General features: G+C 36.9%; 1 protein-coding gene across 1 annotated transcript; it reads right to left on the reverse strand.

The window, feature by feature from the left end:
* Window positions 1–3,147: 3,147 nt before the first annotated feature.
* On the reverse strand, window positions 3,148–7,893 carry LOC103719980 (superoxide dismutase [Cu-Zn], chloroplastic). Its single transcript, XM_008809474.5, has 8 exons — window positions 7,504–7,893; window positions 6,420–6,481; window positions 6,302–6,341; window positions 5,977–6,072; window positions 5,848–5,879; window positions 5,599–5,674; window positions 5,361–5,414; window positions 3,148–3,453 (listed from the first exon to the last, which is right to left on the reverse strand). Exons 1-8 carry the CDS (start codon window positions 7,751–7,753, stop codon window positions 3,425–3,427), a joined length of 639 nt encoding a protein of 212 aa, XP_008807696.1. The 5' UTR covers window positions 7,754–7,893; the 3' UTR covers window positions 3,148–3,424.
* Between the last annotated feature and the right edge of the window lie 517 nt (window positions 7,894–8,410).

Below are 8,410 nucleotides of genomic sequence, written 5' to 3' on the forward strand. Positions count from 1 at the left end.
AATCTGGTTAATTATAACTCTTTTTTTCTGTATGTCGCCGCATGTTAATCAAGAATTAAAACATATAGTGATTTATATAGATCAAAAGGATAAAAGCTTCTTCATATACTTTCTGTATTCAAAAAAAAAAAAAAAATCAAAATATTAAAAATGACTGAAAATAATTTCTATTATTTAAAGGAAGTCAAATTCCAAAAGAAGAAAATAGTGAAGCATACTACTATATTAAATCCATCGGCAATTAATGTCAAGCATTGAAGCATATAGCCATCAAGAAGCACATATATTGTTTCTTAGGATCGATATTGTTAAGGATTAATTTTATTTTTTCTTAAACAAAAGTAATCTTGGATCCCAGGTCATGCTAAGGCCTAGATTGTCGGTTCCTCGTTGTGATGATTGCATCTTTAGCCACCACTTGTGTGCGTGTCAATGAAGATTAATTAGGGAGGCTGTGTAGGACGAGTGTCCTTGCCAACGGCTATGTTCCTTCCTTATTTCCACATCATGTTTGCCATAACCAGTAAGCTTTCGCGATTGAGTTGAAGCTGGATTACATGGATAACAACAGAATGATGGGAAAAAAATCTTATGCAGCTATGCCTTCAAAGTGAGGCAATCCTGTGGAGTCCTCGCCATCATGAATAGCAAAAATGAACTCTATGAGCTGTGGAAAGAGAGAGAGAGAGAGCCGGGAAAACAAAAACGTTATGTGAGTTTAAAGGAGAGAGCCGATTGCAATTAAAGATACAAGAGAGTTTATTTGGATTTTGTGGTAGGATTTGATTTGGCCCGAATGGTTGTTCTCTTGTGATGTACGAGTGACTTATAGTTGCATTGTTTGAGTAATTTGTGGACATCTTGGGATCTATGGGTCTCTCTCGCAGGAGCTATGTATGATGGGAATCGAGGTTGTCACTTGGTCACCCTGTCTCGGAAAACAATGAACGGGATTTGGACAGGCCCATTGGGCATTCAGGCCCTTATGTATATGATTAGTTGCTTCTTAGGCTCGGCATGCGGATACTAATTTCTTGGGATGGATTACAGCCAGGTCAGAAAGGTAGTTGGGATGTTCATGAGAGGTGCATAGCTCCAAACCTATTTACACCGTTATTGGAGTTGAGAGGTATTGGCATTAGGTATTGGGGAAGGAGCAAGATGGTATCGAACAAATGCTGCAGTTGTTATACTCCTCTTGAAGCTGGTTTCAAATAAGGCAGTCACAAAGCAGAAAAAAAGAAAAGAAAAAGAAAAACCAGCGATTTGATGTTATCATTTTTTTTTCTTTTTTTTTATTTTTTGATAGCCGGGTCGAACAAGTAAGAGGGTGTTACCACTCAGCTCGCATTATATGAACATAACAAGATGAAAACGCAATGCAATGTCCAAGTGCAAAAAGATCTGTGTTTTTATGCTTCTACACCCTAAAACTTGTCTCACTTCTATCAAACACATAGATAAATAACATATAAGTATTCAGAGTTTTGGCACCGATTCGGCTAACCTTGCTCTAAACATTAGACACTGTATTTGTGACATCAAGCAGCATGTATCTGATAGTGTTAATAAAATTTTGGTAGGCAATAAGGCTGTCAAGGATGAGAGCAAGCAGGTAAAATCTTTCATAAAACTGTAGCTACAACTCCGTTATTTTCTGGATTCATGATAGTGATCTGGTCTATCTGCTAGGCCGAGCCAACATCACGAGGCCAAATGTTAGATATGAGTACGGCATAATATTTTTTTTCAAGACTTTAAATTGCTTGCATATGATCTGTCTAAATGCTGTCACCTGTAAATTATAGTACCGCTGCTTCAACTTGGATATGTGCAGAGAGGAAAAACGGAGCAGGTTTCATTTACCACTGCCAGGAGAAAAAACAAAGGTTAGCAGAAGTGACTTCAAAGCTGAGGAATGCCACCTAAGACGGTAGGGTCTGAGCGCTGTTCTCAAGCAACCAGTTTACTGTGGTTAACTGAAGAATTATAAGAGATTACTTGGACATCTTATGTGCACTTTGTTTTCAGTTTGCCAAGGTTTTCCATGTGATATCTTTTTTGCACATCTGCTAAATTGCATCTGATGGTCTGTCGGTGGCCATTGTAGCTGTTTCTCACCACTTCAGCTCATGTGATGCCTTTACACAAATTCCTGTTCAAGTGCCTCCTAGCTTCTCTGAATGGAAATTTATACATTTGTACTATCAAGATTATTGCAGTTGCTTTAGTTTTGTGTTCTTAATGACCTGAAATTATGCTCTTTTTTTTCTGAAGGAAAATGACCTGAAATTATGCTAATTAAAGATATATAAATTTCTGAGAATTATTTGTGTACCCTAAGGGTTCACTTAGAAGAAGCTCCAATCATTAATACTGGCACTTGATTTCTAATCTTCTTCAAAATACAAGTTCATTCAACTACTTAATCAGCATGTACCCAAAAAAAAAAAAACTACTAAATCGTCATTTTCTTTTCTTAACTTGCCAATTGTGATGACACTGAAGACAGCCACGGGCAATGAAATCAGTTCTTACCTTGGCACCCTTTGGAAAGATGGTTCAGACCAACCAGGATGTAAATTCTATTGCAAGGAAGCATTGCTCGCAACCTTCTAAAATAAAGGTAGGTAGCACCTTCTCCATGTTTTGAAAAATGAATATAAAGAGACCGGTGCGATAATTTACCTGCATACAAAGCAAAAGTTGCTTTATTTGTGTTTTATGCATTTTTTCATGAAAGCATAAGTTTATTGCTTACCAAAAGGAAAAAAGACAGAAGTTTATTGCCCCATCCCAGTTCTGTCAGCATCCAATTATCACTGATGTGACAATACACTAGCTATGCGAAAATTGCACTCCGAAAATTAGCTGATAATTAATTACAGATCTTGTGTTCATGCCCTGCATTACTAGTCTTGTGTATTGCATATCACTTGGTCTTCTAGTAACCTAAAGCAAAGTTCCAGGATATCAATGCTTGTAGTAATAAAAGTTTCTCTAATACCATGCCCCACGGATCCACAAATAATTTGCTGTTAATCTCCAGCTCCTGCCACCAGAGCTTAAACCCATCACAGCACTAATAAACTGGATTGCCCCTATATAAATCCAAGTTTTATCAATCCAAATGTCATGCCAATAGCATTTTGATGAGTTTTATTTTATTTTTATTGACCTGGCCAATCATAAGTCTTGATGTATTAATATGAGTACAAAAGAAACCAGACTGGCTTAAATTAACTCTGAATCAGGACTCTAAGTCCAACTTTCACTAGGTTACAAGCATTTATAACAAAAGGATTTATTGAAAAGATACTTGAGATTATGCCTAGTTGCCTTCCATATTACTTGTTCCTTGCACCTAACTCCAAAAAACACATTGTCCGCAGCAACTCAAAGTTGACTTCAAAACATCAATAAATCACATAACTGGAGTCAACCCAACAACACCTGCACATACAATACAGTGACGAGAATGAAAAGATGAGAAAAGAAAGGAAAATTATTGATAGCTGAACCTGTAGAAAAGGAATAGTAACTATACACAGAGAAGAGATAATAATTGCAGCTTGACCATGAAATCTAAGTAAAATGTGAATATCTGCACTTGAATTATTATGCCCCTCGGAACCATAACCTTCAGAATTTCGACATTTCTAGAATCAGGTAGGTTTAAAGTTCTGAAATTTACAAAATATTGGACAATTTGCCAAAAGTTTGGAAATAATTCAAATCATTGAAATAAGAAATTAACAAAATAAGTTTAGAATTATCTGTATGTTTATATTTTTAATAAAAATAATAAGCATAGGATAGGTTGGGACAAGAAATAATTGCAAAACAACATCAGCAGCAATAATAGATAGTGCCCTTAGCTTGTATGCTATTAGTTTTCTTGAATCAGTTCATGAACAAAACAACAAAAAAGTCCCCAAGAACTCTTGATTAATTTGACTCAACAATCATTAGGTCAAATGGAAAATATGAATAACTCAAGAAGTTTATATGATTCAGACAGCATTCTTCAAGCTAAGCACAAGAACTTATCCTGTTAGAAAGAGCAAATTATTTTTCCAGTTGGCACTTGGCACCATAGATATCTACAATGTCAATTGAAGTAGTTTTGCAAAATGTTATAATGATGCTTAAAGCAAGAGATTTGTGAAGTGAGCCTACAAAATTATCAGCTCTGATGCACCCATTTTTCCTATCTGTGCTCAAGACTTCAATGCTACCTAGTGATCGGCACTACACATATATTATGTAACCGGGTTAAGTTCATAATCATCTGTAATAAATTAATTATTATGTATACTTGGGCCCATAGCCGCTGTCTACTCTTGTTCACTAGTGTCTAAATATGCAATGCACATGAAGGTAGTACTCATCTGAATTAAAGATTTTATCATTCATGTAACTTGATACATACACTCCTAAATTAGGGTCGTGCAATTTTTTCTCTGATTCACCAACCTGCTAGTTCTTTTTATGAGGCACAAGAACTGAACTATGTGGTATATTTATTTATAATGGATTTGTTATAGTGATGTGGAGACAGGCAGTTCAGAGGTGCATGAGTGCATGATTGAAGTGACAGTCTGGATGATAATAGAATAGATAGAATAAATATACCTTTTTTGTCTTCATATCACCCAATTTTCCTCTCCAAGTTAAAATTGTTTGGAGGCCATCAGAGGCTCAACTTTCTTCTCAAAGTACGTAATTAGTATTCTAAACCATCAACTACAAAAATACATAATTTGTACCTCCCCGTCACATACCAACCTCAAAGATAATTTCCTATCTTCAATGTTCATATAGAGTCATTTACATCTTAACCTAAAATCTCAAGTCATCAAATGAATGCTCAATTGGCTTAATCATTCTATTCATCAGCATTTTCTTTACTGATGCTAATCAAATTCATTGTGAAAAATATAATATAAAAATACATGGCACCATATTTCGCAAAACTCAAATTGCATTGGCAAAACTTTCAGAAGAAAATTATCATTCTCCATATCCTCTTCATTATACAAATGAACTAAAACTTAAAGCATGGTTAAAATCTCACACTTCACAAGAGGATAACAATTAATGCAGCAGAAAGCCATATGAGGCAGATATGCCAATTTTGGTATTCAAAGACACAAGGATTGTTCCAAGCAAACAGCATGCAACGAGACCTTCTCTATACCATATATGGAACACTCAGAGTTAATCTCCACGAAGTACTTGGGATTTAGGAAAGCAATAGCTTATGATTTATATGTGTGTGTGTGTGTGTAGAATGGCTAGCAAAACTAGAAATCCAACAGATTAGCAGAAGAGAGAAAATGTCAAAATAATTTGCATACCACATGCCAATCGCCCTCCCGCATTTCCAGTGGTAAGGCTAAGTTCATGCCCTCCTGCAAACAAACAATGAGAGAAACTAATGTTTGCATCCCAAGAGGTACTTAGAGAAAGAAGGAAAATAGGCAAAAAAAAAAAAAGCAGATTAAATAATTTGATAAATTCTTTAATAGAAAATTCATAAGAAACCATTTGAGACCAAAAGATTCTAAATGACAAATATCCAGATGACAAGATTACCCTTTCCCAGATCATCCTGAAGTTCATGAACCACAAATGCTCTTCCAATAATTGCATTAGGTCCACTCAGTGGAATCTATACATATAACGAAGACAAACAGTCATGATGCAGAATGATCAAGGAAAGAAAGAGAATGAGAAAGTTTCAAAAATAGAGAAAAGTGGAGTAAGAGTGGGAACTAAGAAAGCACTATTATTATGTTATTCGAATAAAAGAGCTAAAGATCAAATTTGAGATTTTAAGCATACCTGGTTATCTACAATTGTTGCCTCAGCCACTCCTATATTTATTTAAAGCAAAAACAACAAGCATATCCATCAATTCCTATCTTAGGTCAAGAAGCAGTTTTATGGAGCTTGCTATTATCATGAGATTACCATCAGAGTTTGCAATTATGTTTCCCAGGTCACCTGCATGACGGATTTGGTCTTCTGGAGCACCATGGGTCATGTTGTTAGGGTTGAAATGCGCCCCTGTGAGGAAGGCCAGAGTTTAATGGAGGAACATCAGAAAACATGATGAATGGTCCAGAAAAAAATGTACGGGTAGATGGGTTTGACACCATCTCATCAGGATCGGCATAACTGACAATATTGAATTCAAAAAAACTACTGCATATTCAAAATTGGGCTAACTGGTTATGCTTTTAGTTCTATATGTTTAACCTTTTTTATAAAAAAAGGGAGAATGTTTCAAATTTACCTGTTGAGATGCACCCATTGGTAGTGTCCCCATGCTCATGCTGCAGGACGGGAAAAAGGCATTATCAATGCATTATCTTAAGGAGATGGTAACAAAGTAACATATCTAAAGCACTCACAAGATGGAAGCCATGAGGTCCAGGTGTGAGTCCAGAAACACAAACTTTTACAGTTGTGGGACCTGTCAAAAAATCCTAGAATTAAAAAATCATGGATAAATTGAAGACAAAAAAACACACACACACATAGGGAGAGAGGATAGGATCGCTAGCAGCACTCACCTCTCTCACTGTCATGTCATAAATTCATGACATTTTACAATGGAACCACATGAAAATAACCCAGATTTAGTTCCACATTGAAATCAATGGTCGAATTATTACCTGACGTTTTAGCTTGTAAAGATGGTGTATAACAGGAGACTACAATTTGTGGCTTATATCAGATTTGCATGCACATGGAAAAGTTGTTGGAGCCATGTAAGGATATATATGCATGTCCATATTAGCAACTGCTATTTGATGTGTCCAAACATAACTGTTGTATTAAACACTATTCATGCAATCTGGAAGTTCCAAAAATCCTGATTTTACTAATATCTAGATTAGATGACTCTGAACAGGGTAAAGGAAGATGAGAAGGATGCCTTTATGATAAACTCTCATCCCAAATGGACTGTATTTCACGCTGAATGCAAATAACAAGTCAAGGATCTTTAGCCCTCAGGTCAAATGGAACAAATCCTACGTTGCTAAAACCAAATAAACTCTAATACCATTACTCTAACAAGGTTAGCATAACCATAGAATTCCAACCTGGGCGAGTGGAGGTTCTGACATTCAAAATCTTGATTCTATCGGCTCTTTGATTATAAAATTACAGACTTGATATGCTCCTCGCAGTTCTTCTCTCCAAATAGAACTCATGATTAAGATTCGATAAAGACAAATAACACGATCAAAGTCTCTTTCCAGTGCACAAAATAAGCGCCATCCCACAAATTAGCCAAAAATTTGTACAGAAAAAAATGGTTAAAACACAGCCACATGTATATTTGTCATAATTGAAGCTTAATTAACAATAATTCATGTAAACACAAGAAAGTAAAAATTAGAAAAAGGCAACCAAGTGTATTCCAGTTTCCATCAGCAGAATGGAAAAGAACAAAGAAAGGCGAATCGGGAGAGTAAGGAGCAAGCAGACCGTTGTCTTCTTGGAGGAGGGTGACGACGCCCTCGACCTGGGAGCTGCCCTTCAGGACGGCGACCGCCTTCTTGGTAGCGGCGACGATGGTCAGTGCCCTCCCGGGGGCGGAGACGGCGAGCCTCGAGGAGGAGAAACGGCGGGGAGAGCGCCCGAGGAGAGTCGAGCGCAATGGTCGAGCAGGGGAGGGCACGAAAGGAGAGCACCGGGCGTGGGGCGGCGACGCGGTCCAGACGGTGCGGGCGGCCATCGCCGGCGAGGTTTCGGGTTGCCCCGGAGAAACCAAGAAGCAAAGGCCGCGAAGGCTGTTTTCTTTGGTCAATCGCCGCCGCTTATATTTAAAACCTTCACAGGCTGCCCAGCCGAAAGGCGACGTGTGATCGTTTCTGGAAATTTCTGCAGGGTGACAGCATGGCCGTGAAGGGTTCATTGAACGGGTCTTGCTGCAAGGACGAGGCAGCATACCATGCCGAGTTACTGGGCCCAGCTTTGCTGCAGGCCTGGCCCGTTTGCCTTGGATTGAAGTGGAGAACATGGAGGCCCTCAATTAAAAAATAAGATTTTTTTTGTGTACGTATGCTCCTAAATATTAAAATTTATATAAATATGATTCTAAAATTAATATTTACATATATATTCTTATAAAATATTTATTTTGCATGTATATCCTTTATTTTTCCTTTTTCTTGCATATGTGTCTACACCATGCTGTCAAAAAATTAGCAGTTTAAAATAAAAAATGACTGAAATATCCGTAATAGGTAGATATACAAAAGAAAATATTTGTAAGGATATATATTTAAATAATACTTTGCGAGAGTATTCAAAAAATTTCATATATTTAGGAGGGTTTACATGCAAAAAATTCTAATTTTTTTTAAGCCTGTTTTAACACTGGGATTTGGTT

The sequence above is a fragment of the Phoenix dactylifera genome, chromosome 3 (genome assembly GCF_051530095.1).
Source record: "Phoenix dactylifera cultivar Ajwa chromosome 3, Ajwa_hap1_PhDact_Kaust_v1.1, whole genome shotgun sequence".
Classification (NCBI taxonomy): Eukaryota; Viridiplantae; Streptophyta; class Magnoliopsida; order Arecales; family Arecaceae; genus Phoenix; species Phoenix dactylifera.

Coding starts and splice junctions, on each gene's coding strand:
- LOC103719980 (XM_008809474.5), bottom strand. CDS start 7,753: ATGGCCGCCCGCACCGTCTGGACCGCGTCGCCGCCCCACGCCCGGTGC. Junction 5,880..5,976: donor CATAATTGCAAACTCTGATG/GTAATCTCATGA, acceptor AAATAAATATAG/GAGTGGCTGAGGCAACAATT. Junction 5,415..5,598: donor TCAGGATGATCTGGGAAAGG/GTAATCTTGTCA, acceptor GTTTGTTTGCAG/GAGGGCATGAACTTAGCCTT.